At 53.3% G+C, this 17,507-nt stretch overlaps 1 protein-coding gene across 5 annotated transcripts in view; it reads right to left on the reverse strand.

Moving 5' to 3' along the window:
* LOC106591299 (butyrophilin-like protein 2) overlaps nt 1-17,507 on the reverse strand; it is a 111,439-nt gene that overhangs the window by 17,937 nt on the left and 75,995 nt on the right. For 3 of the 5 annotated variants that reach the window (XM_045712120.1, XM_045712119.1, XM_045712117.1), the window contains 3 exons: nt 4,959-4,988; nt 3,671-3,928; nt 697-717 (listed from right to left, as the gene is read on the reverse strand). In XM_045712120.1, the coding sequence (XP_045568076.1) occupies nt 697-717; nt 3,671-3,928; nt 4,959-4,988 (309 nt within the window). The remainder of the gene's footprint in view (nt 1-696; nt 718-3,670; nt 3,929-4,958; nt 4,989-17,507) is intronic. The other 2 variants (XM_045712121.1, XM_045712118.1) reach the window with 2 other exon arrangements.

Consider the following 17,507-nt stretch of genomic DNA (forward strand, 5'->3'; position numbering starts at 1 on the left):
GTTGCTACCATGCTGTGTTGTCATGTGTTGCTACCATGCTGTGTTGCTACCATGCTGTGTTGACATGTGGTCCTACCATGCTGTGTTATGTGTTTCTACCATGCTGTGTTATGTGTTTCTACCATGCTGTGTTGCTACCATGCTGTGTTGTCATGTGTTGCTACCATGCTGTGTTATGTGTTTCTACCATGCTGTGTTATGTGTTTCTACCATGCTGTGTTATGTGTTTCTACCATGCTGTGTTTCTACCATGCTGTGTTGTCATGTGTTGCTACCATGCTGTGTTGTCATGTGTTTCTACCATGCTGTGTTATGTGTTTCTACCATGCTGTGTTGCTACCATGCTGTGCTGTCATGTGTTGCTACCATGCTGTGTTGTTGTCTTAGGTATCTCTGTATGTAGTGTTGTGTTGTCTCTCTTGTCGTGATGTGTGTTTTGTCCTATATTTGTTTTGTATTTTTAATCCCAGCCCCGTCCCAGCAGGAGTCCTTTAGCCTTTTGGTAGGACGTCTATGTCAATAACAATTTATTCTGAACTGACTTTCCTAGTTAAAAAAGGTTAAAAATATGAATATAAAATATACAGTATATATTTAGGGATGGGGGGGGGGATATAAATTCATCTTGCAACCAAAACAGATGGACAGGAACAAAGACAGACAGGTAGGAACATCAGACACAAACACACTACTTACCAAAGAGGTCATCACATATATCTGTAGATGATAAGACAAAACAGTCAGTTAGAAGACATGTTGACACATAAAAACATCATGTTATTATCAAACCCTGCTGGTACCTCCTCAGAGCCTGGTTCCCCTCTACCCAGTACAGCCAGTAGAGGACTGGTCACCCCTCAGAGCCTGGTTCCTCTGGTCTACCCAGTACAGCCAGTAGAGGACTGGTCACCCCTCAGAGCCTGGTTCCCCTCTACCCAGTACAGCCAGTAGAGGACTGGTCACCCCTCAGAGCCTGGTTCCTCTCTACCCAGTACAGCCAGTAGAGGACTGGTCACCCCTCAGAACCTGGTTCCTCTCTACCCAGTACAGCCAGTAGAGGACTGGTACCTCCTCAGAGCCTGGTTCCTCTCTACCCAGTACAGCCAGTAGAGGACTGGTCACCCCTCAGAGCCTGGTTCCTCTGGTCTACCCAGTACAGCCAGTAGAGGACTGGTCACCCCTCAGAGCCTGGTTCCTCTGGTCTACCCAGTACAGCCAGTAGAGGACTGGTCACCCCTCAGAGCCTGGTTCCTCTGGTCTACCCAGTACAGCCAGTAGAGGACTGGTCACCCCTCAGAGCCTGGTTCCTCTCTACCCAGTACAGCCAGTAGAGGACTGGTCACCCCTCAGAGCCTGGTTCCTCTCTACCCAGTACAGCCAGTAGAGGACTGGTCACCCCTCAGAGCCTGGTTCCTCTCTACCCAGTACAGCCAGTAGAGGACTGGTCACCCCTCAGTGCCTGGTTCCCCTCTACCCAGTACAGCCAGTAGAGGACTGGTCACCCCTCAGAGCCTGGTTCCCCTCTACCCAGTACAGCCAGTAGAGGACTGGTCACCCCTCAGAGCCTGGTTCCTCTGGTCTACCCAGTACAGCCAGTAGAGGACTGGTCACCCCTCAGAGCCTGGTTCCTCTCTACCCAGTACAGCCAGTAGAGGACTGGTCACCCCTCAGAGCCTGGTTCCTCTCTACCCAGTACAGCCAGTAGAGGACTGGTCACCCCTCAGAGCCGGGTTCCTCTCTACCCAGTACAGCCAGTAGAGGACTGGTCACCCCTCAGAGCCTGGTTCCTCTCTACCCAGTACAGCCAGTAGAGGACTGGTCACCCCTCAGAGCCTGGTTCCTCTCTACCCAGTACAGCCAGTAGAGGACTGGTCACCCCTCAGAGCCTGGTTCCTCTCTACCCAGTACAGCCAGTAGAGGACTGGTCACCCCTCAGAGCCTGGTTCCTCTCTACCCAGTACAGCCAGTAGAGGACTGGTCAACCCTCAGAGCCTGGTTCCTCTCTACCCAGTACAGCCAGTAGAGGACTGGTCACCCCTCAGAGCCTGGTTCCTCTCTACCCAGTACAGCCAGTAGAGGTTCTTACCCAGGTGATAGACTAGATCAGGTTTATATTCCAGTGATATGTAACCAGAGGTAGAGAGGTTCTTACCCAGGTGATAGACTAGATAAGGTTTATATTCCAGTGATATGTAACCAGAGGTAGAGAGGTTCTTACCCAGGTGATAGACTAGATCAGGTTTATATTCCAGTGATATGTAACCAGAGGTAGAGAGGTTCTTACCCAGGTGATAGACTAGATCAGGTTTATATTCCAGTGATATGTAACCAGAGGTAGAGAGGTTCTTACCCAGGTGATAGACTAGATAAGGTTTATATTCCAGTGATATGTAACCAGAGGTAGAGAGGTTCTTACCCAGGTGATAGACTAGATAAGGTTTATATTGCAGTGATATGTAACCAGAGGTAGAGAGGTTCTTACCCAGGTGATAGACTAGATCAGGTTTATATTCCAGTGATATGTAACCAGAGGTAGCGAGGTTCTTACCCAGGTGATAGACTAGATAAGGTTTATATTCCAGTGATATGTAACCAGAGGTAGAGAGGTTCTTACCCAGGTGATAGACTAGATAAGGTTTATATTCCAGTGATATGTAACCAGAGGTAGAGAGGTTCTTACCCAGGTGATAGACTAGATCAGGTTTATATTCCAGTGATATGTAACCAGAGGTAGAGAGGTTCTTACCCAGGTGATAGACTAGATAAGGTTTATATTCCAGTGATATGTAACCAGAGGTAGAGAGGTTCTTACCCAGGTGATAGACTAGATAAGGTTTATATTCCAGTGATATGTAACCAGAGGTAGAGAGGTTCTTACTCAGGTGATAGACTAGATCAGGTTTATATTCCAGTGATATGTAACCAGAGGTAGAGAGGTTCTTACCCAGGTGATAGACTAGATAAGGTTTATATTCCAGTGATATGTAACCAGAGGTAGAGAGGTTCTTACCCAGGTGATAGACTAGATAAGGTTTATATTCCAGTGATATGTAACCAGAGGTAGAGAGGTTCTTACCCAGGTGATAGACTAGATAAGGTTTATATTCCAGTGATATGTAACCAGAGGTAGAGAGGTTCTTACCCAGGTGATAGACTAGATAAGGTTTATATTCCAGTGATATGTAACCAGAGGTAGAGAGGTTCTTACCCAGGTGATAGACTAGATAAGGTTTATATTCCAGTGATATGTAACCAGAGGTAGAGAGGTTCTTACCCAGGTGATAGACTAGATAAGGTTTATATTCCAGTGATATGTAACCAGAGGTAGAGAGGTTCTTACCCAGGTGATAGACTAGATAAGGTTTATATTCCAGTGATATGTAACCAGAGGTAGAGAGGTTCTTACCCAGGTGATAGACTAGATAAGGTTTATATTCCAGTGATATGTAACCAGAGGTAGAGAGGTTCTTACCCAGGTGATAGACTAGATAAGGTTTATATTCCAGTGATATGTAACCAGAGGTAGAGAGGTTCTTACCCAGGTGATAGACTAGATCAGGTTTATATTCCAGTGATATGTAACCAGAGGTAGAGAGGTTCTTACCCAGGTGATAGACTAGATAAGGTTTATATTCCAGTGATATGTAACCAGAGGTAGAGAGGTTCTTACCCAGGTCCTTGACAATGTCAGGTTCCAGATCCAGTAGAATCCTGTAAAATGCTGATTTCACTCTTGTTGTGTTTTCTGCTTCTTCTAGGGCCAAGAACAACAGTCTCATCTGGTCCTGGCTGGTCCCGGCAGCACTGATCTGAGAGTTCATCTCATCAGGGATCAAGTCCTTCTGGTGCAGCTCAGATGCTATAGATTTCCCCTTGGAAACCTTCTGAATGAGGTCATCCTTGTGTCTGTCCACAAACAGGGCTTCACCTAGACAGGAGAGAAAACAGATGTAGAGTTATATACTGTAGAACAAGAGGACATTACTAGTCAGGTTAGATGTAGAGTTATATACTGTAGAACAAGAGGACATTACTAGTCAGGTTAGATGTAGAGTTATATACTGTAGAACAAGAGGACATTACTAGTCAGGTTAGATGTAGAGTTATATACTGTAGAACAAGAGGACATTACTAGTCAGGTTAGATGTAGAGTTATATACTGTAGAACAAGAGGACATTACTAGTCAGGTTAGATGTAGAGTTATATACTGTAGAACAAGAGGACATTACTAGTCAGGTTAGATGTAGAGTTATATACTGTAGAACAAGAGGACATTACTAGTCAGGTTAGATGTAGAGTTATATACTGTAGAACAAGAGGACATTACTAGTCAGGTTAGATGTAGAGTTATATACTGTAGAACAAGACAAAACCATGAGGTCTGTGATTAACAGTTGACCCATCAGTATTATAGTAATAAACCATGAGGTCTGTGATTAACAGTTGACCCATCAGTATTATAGTAATAAACCATGAGGTCTGTGATTAACAGTTGACCCATCAGTATTATAGTAATAAACCATGAGGTCTGTGATTAACAGTTGACCCATCAGTATTATAGTAATAAACCATGAGGTCTGTGATTAACAGTTGACCCATCAGTATTATAGTAATAAACCATGAGGTCTGTGATTAACAGTTGACCCATCAGTATTATAGTAATAAACCATGAGGTCTGTGATTAACAGTTGACCCATCAGTATTATAGTAATAAACCATGAGGTCTGTGATTAACAGTTGACCCATCAGTATTATAGTAATAAACCATGAGGTCTGTGATTAACAGTTGACCCATCAGTATTATAGTAATAAACCATGAGGTCTGTGATTAACAGTTGACCCATCAGTATTATAGTAATAAACCATGAGGTCTGTGATTAACAGTTGACCCATCAGTATTATAGTAATAATCATAATCTCTTTATGTGAAACTCTAACAAGACAACAGCCCACTTACGTAGTTCTTCCAATCGTTGTCTTTGCTTCTCTGTAGACAAAAGAAAACAAATGTATAAAAGCACAATAGTAAAAAGTACAATAATAATTAATAATCATTAAAAGCCTGGATGTCTGTTCCACTCGGTAATCTAATTAGCATAATGCTAAACTAAACTCTGACTTTAGTGTCTGGGGGTCTAAAAAGGTAATTCACCCGTTTTGCTCTACAAGCTTCACACTGGTACCTATATATAGTTATATCCTGATCCAATACAGGACTGAAGGTAACCTGGTATAAATGAATAGAGTCTAATGGACAGGATATGGATCATTCCTAGTTATATCCTGATCCAATACAGGACTGAAGGTAACCTGGTATAAATGAATAGAGTCTAATGGACAGGATATGGATCATTCCTAGTTATATCCTGATCTAATACAGGACTGAAGGTAACCTGGTATAAATGAATAGAGTCTAATGGACAGGATATGGATCATTCCTAGTTATATCCTGATCCAATACAGGACTGAAGGTAACCTGGTATAAATGAATAGAGTCTAATGGACAGGATATGGATCATTCCTAGTTATATCCTGATCTAATACAGGACTGAAGGTAACCTGGTATAAATGAATAGAGTCTAATGGACAGGATATGGGTCATTCCTAGTTATATCCTGGTCACCCCTCAGAGCCTGGTTCCTCTCTACCCAGTACAGCCAGTAGAGGACTGGTCACCCCTCAGAGCCTGGTTCCTCTCTACCCAGTACAGCCAGTAGAGGACTGGTCACCCCTCAGAGCCTGGTTCCTCTGGTCTACCCAGTACAGCCAGTAGAGGACTGGTCACCCCTCAGAGCCTGGTTCCTCTCTACCCAGTACAGCCAGTAGAGGACTGGTCACCCCTCAGAGCCTGGTTCCTCTGGTCTAACCAGTACAGCCAGTAGAGGACTGGTCACCCCTCAGAGCCTGGTTCCTCTCTACCCAGTACAGCCAGTAGAGGACTGGTCACCCCTCAGAGCCTGGTTCCTCTCTACCCAGTACAGCCAGTAGAGGACTGGTCACCCCTCAGAGCCTGGTTCCTCTGGTCTACCCAGTACAGCCAGTAGAGGACTGGTCACCCCTCAGAGCCTGGTTCCTCTCTACCCAGTACAGCCAGTAGAGGACTGGTCACCCCTCAGAGCCTGGTTCCTCTGGTCTAACCAGTACAGCCAGTAGAGGACTGGTCACCCCTCAGAGCCTGGTTCCTCTCTACCCAGTACAGCCAGTAGAGGACTGGTCACCCCTCAGAGCCTGGTTCCTCTGGTCTACCCAGTACAGCCAGTAGAGGACTGGTCACCCCTCAGAGCCTGGTTCCTCTCTACCCAGTACAGCCAGTAGAGGACTGGTCATCCCTCAGAGCCTGGTTCCTCTGGTCTACCTAGTACAGCCAGTAGAGGACTGGTCACCCCTCAGAGCCTGGTTCCTCTGGTCTACCCAGTACAGCCAGTAGAGGACTGGTCACCCCTCAAAGCCTGGTTCCTCTGGTCTACCTAGTACAGCCAGTAGAGGACTGGTCACCCCTCAGAGCCTGGTTCCTCTGGTCTACCCAGTACAGCCAGTAGAGGACTGGTCACCCCTCAGAGCCTGGTTCCTCTGGTCTACCCAGTACAGCCAGTAGAGGACTGGTCACCCCTCAAAGCCTGGTTCCTCTGGTCTACCCAGTACAGCCAGTAGAGGACTCGTCACCCCTCAGAGCCTGGTTCCTCTGGTCTACCCAGTACAGCCAGTAGAGGACTGGTCACCCCTCAGAGCCTGGTTCCTCTCTACCCAGTACAGCCAGTAGAGGACTGGTCACCCCTCAGAGCCTGGTTCCTCTGGTCTACCCAGTACAGCCAGTAGAGGACTGGTCACCCCTCAGAGCCTGGTTCCTCTCTACCCAGTACAGCCAGTAGAGGACTGGTCACCCCTCAGAGCCTGGTTCCTCTGGTCTACCCAGTACAGCCAGTAGAGGACTGGTCACCCCTCAGAGCCTGGTTCCTCTGGTCTACCCAGTAAAGTCAGTAGAGGACTGGTCACCCCTCAGAGCCTGGTTCCTCTCTACCCAGTACAGCCAGTAGAGGACTGGTCACCCCTCAAAGCCTGGTTCCTCTGGTCTACCCAGTACAGCCAGTAGAGGACTGGTCAACCCTCAGAGCCTGGTTCCTCTGGTCTACCCAGTACAGCCAGTAGAGGACTGGTCACCCCTCAGAGCCTGGTTCCTCTGGTCTACCCAGTACAGCCAGTAGAGTACTGGTCACCCCTCAGAGCCTGGTTCCTCTCTACCCAGTACAGCCAGTAGAGGACTGGTCACCCCTCAGAGCCTGGTTCCTCTGGTCTACCCAGTACAGCCAGTAGAGGACTGGTCACCCCTCAGAGCCTGGTTCCTCTCTACCCAGTACAGCCAGTAGAGGACTGGTCACCCCTCAGAGCCTGGTTCCTCTGGTCTACCCAGTACAGCCAGTAGAGGACTGGTCACCCCTCAAAGCCTGGTTCCTCTGGTCTACCCAGGACAGCCAGTAGAGGACTCGTCACCCCTCAGAGCCTGGTTCCTCTGGTCTACCCAGTACAGCCAGTAGAGGACTGGTCACCCCTCAGAGACTGGTTCCTCTCTACCCAGTACAGCCAGTGGAGGACTGGTCACCCCTCAGAGCCTGGTTCCTCTCTACCCAGTACAGCCAGTAGAGGACTGGTCACCCCTCAGAGCCTGGTTCCTCTCTACCCAGTACAGCCAGTAGAGGACTGGTCACCCCTCAGAGCCTGGTTCCTCTGGTCTACCCAGTACAGCCAGTAGAGGACTGGTCACCCCTCAGAGCCTGGTTCCTCTCTACCCAGTACAGCCAGTAGAGGACTGGTCACCCCTCAGAGCCTGGTTCCTCTGGTCTACCCAGTACAGCCAGTAGAGGACTGGTCACCCCTCAGAGCCTGGTTCCTCTGGTCTACCCAGTAAAGTCAGTAGAGGACTGGTCACCCCTCAGAGCCTGGTTCCTCTCTACCCAGTACAGCCAGTAGAGGACTGGTCACCCCTCAAAGCCTGGTTCCTCTGGTCTACCCAGTACAGCCAGTAGAGGACTGGTCAACCCTCAGAGCCTGGTTCCTCTGGTCTACCCAGTACAGCCAGTAGAGGACTGGTCACCCCTCAGAGCCTGGTTCCTCTGGTCTACCCAGTACAGCCAGTAGAGTACTGGTCACCCCTCAGAGCCTGGTTCCTCTCTACCCAGTACAGCCAGTAGAGGACTGGTCACCCCTCAGAGCCTGGTTCCTCTGGTCTACCCAGTACAGCCAGTAGAGGACTGGTCACCCCTCAGAGCCTGGTTCCTCTCTACCCAGTACAGCCAGTAGAGGACTGGTCACCCCTCAGAGCCTGGTTCCTCTGGTCTACCCAGTACAGCCAGTAGAGGACTGGTCACCCCTCAAAGCCTGGTTCCTCTGGTCTACCCAGGACAGCCAGTAGAGGACTCGTCACCCCTCAGAGCCTGGTTCCTCTGGTCTACCCAGTACAGCCAGTAGAGGACTGGTCACCCCTCAGAGACTGGTTCCTCTCTACCCAGTACAGCCAGTGGAGGACTGGTCACCCCTCAGAGCCTGGTTCCTCTCTACCCAGTACAGCCAGTAGAGGACTGGTCACCCCTCAGAGCCTGGTTCCTCTCTACCCAGTACAGCCAGTAGAGGACTGGTCACCCCTCAGAGCCTGGTTCCTCTGGTCTACCCAGTACAGCCAGCAGAGGACTGGTCACCCCTCAGAGCCTGGTTCCTCTGGTCTACCCAGTACAGCCAGTAGAGGACTGGTCACCCCTCAGAGCCTGGTTCCTCTGGTCTACCCAGTACAGCCAGTAGAGGACTGGTCACCCCTCAGAGCCTGGTTCCTCTCTACCCAGTACAGCCAGTAGAGGACTGGTCACCCCTCAGAGCCTGGTTCCTCTCTACCCAGTACAGCCAGTAGAGTACTGGTCACCCCTCAGAGCCTGGTTCCTCTCTACCCAGTACAGCCAGTAGAGGACTGGTCACCCCTCAGAGCCTGGTTCCTCTGGTCTAACCAGTACAGCCAATAGAGGACTGGTCACCCCTCAGAGCCTGGTTCCTCTGGTCTACCCAGTACAGCCAGTAGAGGACTGGTCACCCCTCAGAGCCTGGTTCCTCTGGTCTACCCAGTACAGCCAGTAGAGGACTGGTCACCCCTCAGAGCCTGGTTCCTCTGGTCTACCCAGTACAGCCAGTAGAGGACTGGTCACCCCTCAGAACCTGGTTCCTCTGGTTTACCCAGTACAGCCAGTAGAGGACTGGTCACCCCTCAGAGCCTGGTTCCTCTGGTCTACCCAGTACAGCCAGTAGAGGACTGGTCACCCCTCAGAGCCTGGTTCCTCTCTACCCAGTACAGCCAGTAGAGGACTGGTCACCCCTCAGAACCTGGTTCCTCTGGTCTACCCAGTACAGCCAGTAGAGGACTGGTCACCCCTCAGAGCCTGGTTCCTCTCTACCCAGTACAGCCAGTAGAGGACTGGTCACCCCTAAGAGCCTGGTTCCTCTCTACCCAGTACAGCCAGTAGAGGACTGGTCACCCCTCAGAGCCTGGTTCCTCTCTACCCAGTACAGCCAGTAGAGTACTGGTCACCCCTCAGAGCTTGGTTCCTCTCTACCCAGTACAGCCAGTAGAGGACTGGTCACCCCTCAGAGCCTGGTTCCTCTGGTCTACCCAGTACAGCCAGTAGAGGACTGGTCACCCCTCAGAGCCTGGTTCCTCTGGTCTACCTAGTACAGCCAGTAGAGGACTGGTCAACCCTCAGAGCCTGGTTCCTCTCTACCCAGTACAGCCAGTAGAGGACTGGTCACCCCTCAGAGCCTGGTTCCTCTGGTCTACCCAGTACAGCCAATAGAGGACTGGTCACCCCTCAGAGCCTGGTTCCTCTCTGCCCAGTACAGCCAGTAGAGGACTGGTCACCCCTCAGAGCCTGGTTCCTCTGGTCTACCCAGTACAGCCAGTAGAGGACTGGTCACCCCACAGAGCCTGGTTCCTCTCTACCCAGTACAGCCAGTAGAGTACTGGTCACCCCTCAGAGCCTGGTTCCTCTCTACCCAGTACAGCAAGTAGAGGACTGGTCACCCCTCAGAGCCTGCTTCATCTGGTCTACCCAGTACAGCCAGTAGAGTACTGGTCACCCCTCAGAGCCTGGTTCCTCTGGTCTACCCAGTACAGCCAGTAGAGGACTGGTCACCCCTCAGAGCCTGGTTCCTCTCTACCCAGTACAGCCAGTAGAGGACTGGTCACCCCTCAGAACCTGGTTCCTCTGGTCTACCCAGTACAGCCAGTAGAGGACTGGTCACCCCTCAGAGCCTGGTTCCTCTGGTCTACCCAGTACAGCCAGTAGAGGACTGGTCACCCCTCAGAGCCTGGTTCCTCTCTACCCAGTACAGCCAGTAGAGGACTGGTCACCCCTAAGAGCCTGGTTCCTATCTACCCAGTACAGCCAGTAGAGGACTGGTCACCCCTCAGAGCCTGGTTCCTCTCTACCCAGTACAGCCAGTAGAGTACTGGTCACCCCTCAGAGCTTGGTTCCTCTCTACCCAGTACAGCCAGTAGAGGACTGGTCACCCCTCAGAGCCTGGTTCCTCTGGTCTACCCAGTACAGCCAGTAGAGGACTGGTCACCCCTCAGAGCCTGGTTCCTCTCTACCCAGTACAGCCAGTAGAGGACTGGTCACCCCTCAGAGCCTGGTTCCTCTGGTCTACCTAGTACAGCCAGTAGAGGACTGGTCACCCCTCAGAGCCTGGTTCCTCTCTACCCAGTACAGCCAGTAGAGTACTGGTCACCCCTCAGAGCTTGGTTCCTCTCTACCCAGTACAGCCAGTAGAGGACTGGTCACCCCTCAGAGCCTGGTTCCTCTGGTCTACCCAGTACAGCCAGTAGAGGACTGGTCACCCCTCAGAGCCTGGTTCCTCTCTACCCAGTACAGCCAGTAGAGGACTGGTCACCCCTCAGAGCCTGGTTCCTCTGGTCTACCTAGTACAGCCAGTAGAGGACTGGTCACCCCTCAGAGCCTGGTTCCTCTCTACCCAGTACAGCCAGTAGAGGACTGGTCACCCCTCAGAGCCTGGTTCCTCTGGTCTACCCAGTACAGCCAGTAGAGGACTGGTCACCCCTCAGAGCCTGGTTCCTCTGGTCTACCCAGTACAGCCAGTAGAGGACTGGTCACCCCTCAGAGCCTGGTTCCTCTGGTCTACCCAGTACAGCCAGTAGAGGACTGGTCACCCCTCAGAGCCTGGTTCCTCTCTACCCAGTACATCCAGTAGAGGACTGGTCACCCCTCAGAGCCTGGTTCCTCTGGTCTACCCAGTACAGCCAGTAGAGGACTGGTCACCCCTCAGAGCCTGGTTCCTCTGGTCTACCCAGTACAGCCAGTAGAGGACTGGTCACCCCTCAGAGCCTGGTTCCTCTCTACCCAGAACAGCCAGTAGAGTACTGGTCACCCCTCAGAGCTTGGTTCCTCTCTACCCAGTACAGCCAGTAGAGGACTGGTCACCCCTCAGAGCCTGGTTCCTCTGGTCTACCCAGTACAGCCAGTAGAGGACTGGTCACCCCTCAGAGCCTGGTTTCTGTCTACCCAGTACAGCCAGTAGAGGACTGGTCACCCCTCAGAGCCTGGTTCCTCTGGTCTAACCAGTACAGCCAGTAGAGGACTGGTCACCCCTCAGAGCCTGGTTCCTCTGGTCTACCCAGTACAGCCAGCAGAGGACTGGTCACCCCTCAGAGCCTGGTTCCTCTGGTCTACCCAGTACAGCCAGTAGAGGACTGGTCACCCCTCAGAGCCTGGTTCCTCTGGTCTACCCAGTACAGCCAGCAGAGGACTGGTCACCCCTCAGAGCCTGGTTCCTCTGGTCTACCCAGTACAGCCAGTAGAGGACTGGTCACCCCTCAGAGCCTGGTTCCCCTCTACCCAGTACAGCCAGTAGAGGACTGGTCACCCCTCAGAGCCTGGTTCCTCTGGTCTAACCAGTACAGCCAGTAGAGGACTGGTCACCCCTCAGAGCCTGGTTCCTCTGGTCTACCCAGTACAGCCAGTAGAGGACTGGTCACCCCTCAGAGCCTAGTTTCTGTCTACCCAGTACAGCCAGTAGAGGACTGGTCACCCCTCAGAGCCTGGTTCCTCTGGTCTGCCCAGTACAGCCAGTAGAGGACTGGTCACCCCTCAGAGCCTGGTTCCTCTGGTCTACCCAGTACAGCCAGCAGAGGACTGGTCACCCCTCAGAGCCTGGTTCCTCTGGTCTACCCAGTACAGCCAGTAGAGGACTGGTCACCCCTCAGAGCCTGGTTCCTCTGGTCTACCCAGTACAGCCAGTAGAGGACTGGACACCCCTCAGAGCCTGGTTCCTCTGGTCTACCCAGTACAGCCAGTAGAGGACTGGTCACCCCTCAGAGCCTGGTTCCTCTCTACCCAGTACAGCCAGTAGAGGACTGGTCACCCCTCAGAGCCTGGTTCCTCTGGTCTACCCAGTACAGCCAGTAGAGGACTGGTCACCCCTCAGAGCCTGGTTCCTCTGGTCTACCCAGTACAGCCAGTAGAGGACTGGTCACCCCTCAGAGCCTGGTTCCTCTCTACCCAGTACAGCCAGTAGAGGACTGGTCACCCCTCAGAGCCTGGTTCCTCTCTACCCAGTACAGCCAGTAGAGGACTGGTCACCCCTCAGAGCCTGGTTCCTCTCTACCCAGTATAGCCAGTAGAGGACTGGTCACCCCTCAGAGCCTGGTTCCTCTCTACCCAGTACAGCCAGAAGAGGACTGGTCACCCCTCAGAGCCTGGTTCCTCTCTACCCAGTATAGCCAGTAGAGGACTGGTCACCCCTCAGAGCCTGGTTCCTCTCTACCCAGTACAGCCAGAAGAGGACTGGTCACCCCTCAGAGCCTGGTTCCTCTGGTCTACCCAGTAAAGTCAGTAGAGGACTGGTCACCCCTCAGAGCCTGGTTCCTCTCTACCCAGTACAGCCAGTAGAGGACTGGTCACCCCTCAAAGCCTGGTTCCTCTGGTCTACCCAGTACAGCCAGTAGAGGACTGGTCAACCCTCAGAGCCTGGTTCCTCTGGTCTACCCAGTACAGCCAGTAGAGGACTGGTCACCCCTCAGAGCCTGGTTCCTCTGGTCTACCCAGTACAGCCAGTAGAGTACTGGTCACCCCTCAGAGCCTGGTTCCTCTCTACCCAGTACAGCCAGTAGAGGACTGGTCACCCCTCAGAGCCTGGTTCCTCTGGTCTACCCAGTACAGCCAGTAGAGGAATGGTCACCCCTCAGAGCCTGGTTCCTCTCTACCCAGTACAGCCAGTAGAGGACTGGTCACCCCTCAGAGCCTGGTTCCTCTGGTCTACCCAGTACAGCCAGTAGAGGACTGGTCACCCCTCAAAGCCTGGTTCCTCTGGTCTACCCAGGACAGCCAGTAGAGGACTCGTCACCCCTCAGAGCCTGGTTCCTCTGGTCTACCCAGTACAGCCAGTAGAGGACTGGTCACCCCTCAGAGACTGGTTCCTCTCTACCCAGTACAGCCAGTGGAGGACTGGTCACCCCTCAGAGCCTGGTTCCTCTCTACCCAGTACAGCCAGTAGAGGACTGGTCACCCCTCAGAGCCTGGTTCCTCTCTACCCAGTACAGCCAGTAGAGGACTGGTCACCCCTCAGAGCCTGGTTCCTCTGGTCTACCCAGTACAGCCAGCAGAGGACTGGTCACCCCTCAGAGCCTGGTTCCTCTGGTCTACCCAGTACAGCCAGTAGAGGACTGGTCACCCCTCAGAGCCTGGTTCCTCTGGTCTACCCAGTACAGCCAGTAGAGGACTGGTCACCCCTCAGAGCCTGGTTCCTCTCTACCCAGTACAGCCAGTAGAGGACTGGTCACCCCTCAGAGCCTGGTTCCTCTCTACCCAGTACAGCCAGTAGAGTACTGGTCACCCCTCAGAGCCTGGTTCCTCTCTACCCAGTACAGCCAGTAGAGGACTGGTCACCCCTCAGAGCCTGGTTCCTCTGGTCTAACCAGTACAGCCAATAGAGGACTGGTCACCCCTCAGAGCCTGGTTCCTCTGGTCTACCCAGTACAGCCAGTAGAGGACTGGTCACCCCTCAGAGCCTGGTTCCTCTGGTCTACCCAGTACAGCCAGTAGAGGACTGGTCACCCCTCAGAGCCTGGTTCCTCTGGTCTACCCAGTACAGCCAGTAGAGGACTGGTCACCCCTCAGAACCTGGTTCCTCTGGTCTACCCAGTACAGCCAGTAGAGGACTGGTCACCCCTCAGAGCCTGGTTCCTCTGGTCTACCCAGTACAGCCAGTAGAGGACTGGTCACCCCTCAGAGCCTGGTTCCTCTCTACCCAGTACAGCCAGTAGAGGACTGGTCACCCCTCAGAACCTGGTTCCTCTGGTCTACCCAGTACAGCCAGTAGAGGACTGGTCACCCCTCAGAGCCTGGTTCCTCTCTACCCAGTACAGCCAGTAGAGGACTGGTCACCCCTAAGAGCCTGGTTCCTCTCTACCCAGTACAGCCAGTAGAGGACTGGTCACCCCTCAGAGCCTGGTTCCTCTCTACCCAGTACAGCCAGTAGAGTACTGGTCACCCCTCAGAGCTTGGTTCCTCTCTACCCAGTACAGCCAGTAGAGGACTGGTCACCCCTCAGAGCCTGGTTCCTCTGGTCTACCCAGTACAGCCAGTAGAGGACTGGTCACCCCTCAGAGCCTGGTTCCTCTGGTCTACCTAGTACAGCCAGTAGAGGACTGGTCAACCCTCAGAGCCTGGTTCCTCTCTACCCAGTACAGCCAGTAGAGGACTGGTCACCCCTCAGAGCCTGGTTCCTCTGGTCTACCCAGTACAGCCAGTAGAGGACTGGTCACCCCTCAGAGCCTGGTTCCTCTGGTCTACCCAGTACAGCCAGTAGAGGACTGGTCACCCCACAGAGCCTGGTTCCTCTCTACCCAGTACAGCCAGTAGAGTACTGGTCACCCCTCAGAGCCTGGTTCCTCTCTACCCAGTACAGCAAGTAGAGGACTGGTCACCCCTCAGAGCCTGGTTCCTCTGGTCTAACCAGTACAGCCAATAGAGGACTGGTCACCCCTCAGAGCCTGGTTCCTCTGGTCTACCCAGTACAGCCAGTAGAGGACTGGTCACCCCTCAGAGCCTGGTTCCTCTGGTCTACCCAGTACAGCCAGTAGAGGACTGGTCACCCCTCAGAGCCTGGTTCCTCTGGTCTACCCAGTACAGCCAGTAGAGGACTGGTCACCCCTCAGAACCTGGTTCCTCTGGTCTACCCAGTACAGCCAGTAGAGGACTGGTCACCCCTCAGAGCCTGCTTCATCTGGTCTACCCAGTACAGCCAGTAGAGTACTGGTCACCCCTCAGAGCCTGGTTCCTCTGGTCTACCCAGTACAGCCAGTAGAGGACTGGTCACCCCTCAGAGCCTGGTTCCTCTCTACCCAGTACAGCCAGTAGAGGACTGGTCACCCCTCAGAACCTGGTTCCTCTGGTCTACCCAGTACAGCCAGTAGAGGACTGGTCACCCCTCAGAGCCTGGTTCCTCTGGTCTACCCAGTACAGACAGTAGAGGACTGGTCACCCCTCAGAGCCTGGTTCCTCTCTACCCAGTACAGCCAGTAGAGGACTGGTCACCCCTAAGAGCCTGGTTCCTATCTACCCAGTACAGCCAGTAGAGGACTGGTCACCCCTCAGAGCCTGGTTCCTCTCTACCCAGTACAGCCAGTAGAGTACTGGTCACCCCTCAGAGCTTGGTTCCTCTCTACCCAGTACAGCCAGTAGAGGACTGGTCACCCCTCAGAGCCTGGTTCCTCTGGTCTACCCAGTACAGCCAGTAGAGGACTGGTCACCCCTCAGAGCCTGGTTCCTCTCTACCCAGTACAGCCAGTAGAGGACTGGTCACCCCTCAGAGCCTGGTTCCTCTGGTCTACCCAGTACAGCCAGTAGAGGACTGGTCACCCCTCAGAGCCTGGTTCCTCTGGTCTACCCAGTACAGCCAGTAGAGGACTGGTCACCCCTCAGAGCCTGGTTCCTCTGGTCTACCCAGTACAGCCAGTAGAGGACTGGTCACCCCTCAGAGCCTGGTTCCTCTCTACCCAGTACATCCAGTAGAGGACTGGTCACCCCTCAGAGCCTGGTTCCTCTGGTCTACCCAGTACAGCCAGTAGAGGACTGGTCACCCCTCAGAGCCTGGTTCCTCTGGTCTACCCAGTACAGCCAGTAGAGGACTGGTCACCCCTCAGAGCCTGGTTCCTCTCTACCCAGAACAGCCAGTAGAGTACTGGTCACCCCTCAGAGCTTGGTTCCTCTCTACCCAGTACAGCCAGTAGAGGACTGGTCACCCCTCAGAGCCTGGTTCCTCTGGTCTACCCAGTACAGCCAGTAGAGGACTGGTCACCCCTCAGAGCCTGGTTTCTGTCTACCCAGTACAGCCAGTAGAGGACTGGTCACCCCTCAGAGCCTGGTTCCTCTGGTCTAACCAGTACAGCCAGTAGAGGACTGGTCACCCCTCAGAGCCTGGTTCCTCTGGTCTACCCAGTACAGCCAGCAGAGGACTGGTCACCCCTCAGAGCCTGGTTCCTCTGGTCTACCCAGTACAGCCAGTAGAGGACTGGTCACCCCTCAGAGCCTGGTTCCTCTGGTCTACCCAGTACAGCCAGCAGAGGACTGGTCACCCCTCAGAGCCTGGTTCCTCTGGTCTACCCAGTACAGCCAGTAGAGGACTGGTCACCCCTCAGAGCCTGGTTCCCCTCTACCCAGTACAGCCAGTAGAGGACTGGTCACCCCTCAGAGCCTGGTTCCTCTGGTCTAACCAGTACAGCCAGTAGAGGACTGGTCACCCCTCAGAGCCTGGTTCCTCTGGTCTACCCAGTACAGCCAGTAGAGGACTGGTCACCCCTCAGAGCCTAGTTTCTGTCTACCCAGTACAGCCAGTAGAGGACTGGTCACCCCTCAGAGCCTGGTTCCTCTGGTCTGCCCAGTACAGCCAGTAGAGGACTGGTCACCCCTCAGAGCCTGGTTCCTCTGGTCTACCCAGTACAGCCAGTAGAGGACTGGTCACCCCTCAGAGCCTGGTTCCTCTCTACCCAGTACAGCCAGTAGAGGACTGGTCACCCCTCAGAACCTGGTTCCTCTGGTCTACCCAGTACAGCCAATAGAGGACTGGTCACCCCTCAGAGCCTGGTTCCTCTCTGCCCAGTACAGCCAGTAGAGGACTGGTCACCCCTCAGAGCCTGGTTCCTCTGGTCTACCCAGTACAGCCAGTAGAGGACTGGTCACCCCACAGAGCCTGGTTCCTCTCTACCCAGTACAGCCAGTAGAGTACTGGTCACCCCTCAGAGCCTGGTTCCTCTCTACCCAGTACAGCAAGTAGAGGACTGGTCACCCCTCAGAGCCTGGTTCCTCTGGTCTAACCAGTACAGCCAATAGAGGACTGGTCACCCCTCAGAGCCTGGTTCCTCTGGTCTACCCAGTACAGCCAGTAGAGGACTGGTCACCCCTCAGAGCCTGGTTCCTCTGGTCTACCCAGTACAGCCAGTAGAGGACTGGTCACCCCT

The sequence above is a fragment of the Salmo salar genome, unplaced genomic scaffold, assembly GCF_905237065.1.
Source record: "Salmo salar unplaced genomic scaffold, Ssal_v3.1, whole genome shotgun sequence".
NCBI classification, from domain to species: domain Eukaryota; kingdom Metazoa; phylum Chordata; class Actinopteri; order Salmoniformes; family Salmonidae; genus Salmo; species Salmo salar.